This window comes from Aplysia californica, unplaced genomic scaffold, assembly GCF_000002075.1.
Source record: "Aplysia californica isolate F4 #8 unplaced genomic scaffold, AplCal3.0 scaffold00079, whole genome shotgun sequence".
NCBI lineage: Eukaryota > Metazoa > Mollusca > Gastropoda > Aplysiida > Aplysiidae > Aplysia > Aplysia californica.
The window spans coordinates 1215764-1217391 of NW_004797349.1; the positions used below are offsets into that span (position 1 = coordinate 1215764).

The window sequence follows — 1628 nt, forward strand, 5'->3', positions numbered from 1 at the left end:
TAGTAGTAGTAGTAGTAGTAGTAGTAGTAGTAGTAGTAGTAGTAGTAGTAGTAATTTTACTCTTGATGACATGCTTTTCTTTTTAGCTAGGTCTTTGCTGTCTTAGTTTGAAGTTACTGGCAATACCACTATGAGATCGCTGTGGGGGAAAAATAGAGAGTATACAATAGTGACACCACTTTTACAAGAAAAGATGAAAAGAAGCAGGAGATGGAGAGCGAGAACTAAGAAAAGCTGAAGGCGCGGCGAGTTGAAGGGGTGGGCCTGTAAAGAGAACAATCTGAACGAGGGGTAATTATGCAAAAGATGGGTATGGGGAGTGAAGGATCAAAGTAAAACTGAAGAAGTTATAGGCTCTAGATCTAATAATGATGCATCTACTAGGAGTAAGAAAACCAAGCACATATCTCTTGAGAGTAAAAAAAAATCAAGACACCGATAGATCAAACAATTTCTTCTTTTTTTTTTAATTAAGCGTTTTTACGCCCCTATCAACACAATTTAGATCAAAGCATACACTATAATAGTGCGGTCAAACATGCATGGCACAACTTATTGTCAAATATCTCCTTGACTATCAAAAACAGATTATCCAACGTTTGCACAACGGCGTAGATCTATATCAGTTTGTTTGAACAGGTGAATATTTTTTCAAACTCCTGCACTCTGTATTCTGGAAAATTCCTGAATAAATACGAATAAAAAAACTCAGTTGATGCTTTCTACAATTTTTTTAAAAGTTTACAGCTCGGGCAATATTGCTTTTAAATGAAAATTATCTGTCATTTTGTTGCTAATCGCAACAGTATGCTTATTGAACGTATGTTTAGGGAACCTTTAGAATCTAGAGCAAAAAAATGTGTTTGCTATAAAATTAATTTCTTGTAAGAAGTTTTGCCACTAAAAAGTGTCATTGGTGAGCTGTGACGTAGGCCATATGCATATATATGCAAAAAAGTGTGCGGGAAGCGGGAAGTAGATATCTACTTACCGCGAACAATCCCATTTTTCTCGTGATGGAGATTCAAAATATTTTATATACATTTATGAAGACATTTTTTAAATCCAGACTCATTTATTGTGGGAAAAAGTGATTAAGTTAAATTGATACAAACTGATTTGCAAAGTATGGGTGACATTCGAGTCACCTGTTAAAGAGATATTTGAGGATAAGTTGCGTAGCGAATTTTTGACCGCACTATAAAGAAATAGATAGATCTATTAGTACATGTACAACTTAAAAATAATTCGTCTTTCTATGTCTACCTTCGATTTTCAGCGGCCACGATACCCGCTGTGGACGTGAATGCATCGACCATCTTGCCGCCAATCCTGAATACCTCTATTCCTGAAAATATCGCGTGTCCGGATGTTGAGAATTCTCTAGTGTCCGTCATTGTGCTTATGGCTGGTATCATTGCGGCCAGATTGGGTAAGTTCCAAGAGCTTTTGTAAAACGTTTTAAACACATTTCCTGCGACTGCTTGAATTCTATCTCCATTTTGAAAGTGATGTATCTTAAAATACTTTTTTAAAAACACTAATCAAAGTCTTTCTTTTTATTTCATTTCATATTCTTGTTTGTAGTAGTAATAGTAGTAGTAGTAGTAGTAGTAGCAGCAGCAGCA

At 35.6% G+C, this 1628-nt stretch overlaps 1 protein-coding gene across 1 annotated transcript in view; it reads left to right on the forward strand.

Moving 5' to 3' along the window:
- The window catches only part of LOC101859316 (solute carrier family 40 member 1), a gene marked incomplete in the record, with an annotated part of 18188 nt that overhangs the window by 14128 nt on the left and 2432 nt on the right, over positions 1 to 1628 (forward strand). The window contains 1 exon segment of the mRNA XM_035968752.1: positions 1280 to 1432. Coding sequence (XP_035824645.1) covers positions 1280 to 1432 — 153 coding nt within the window.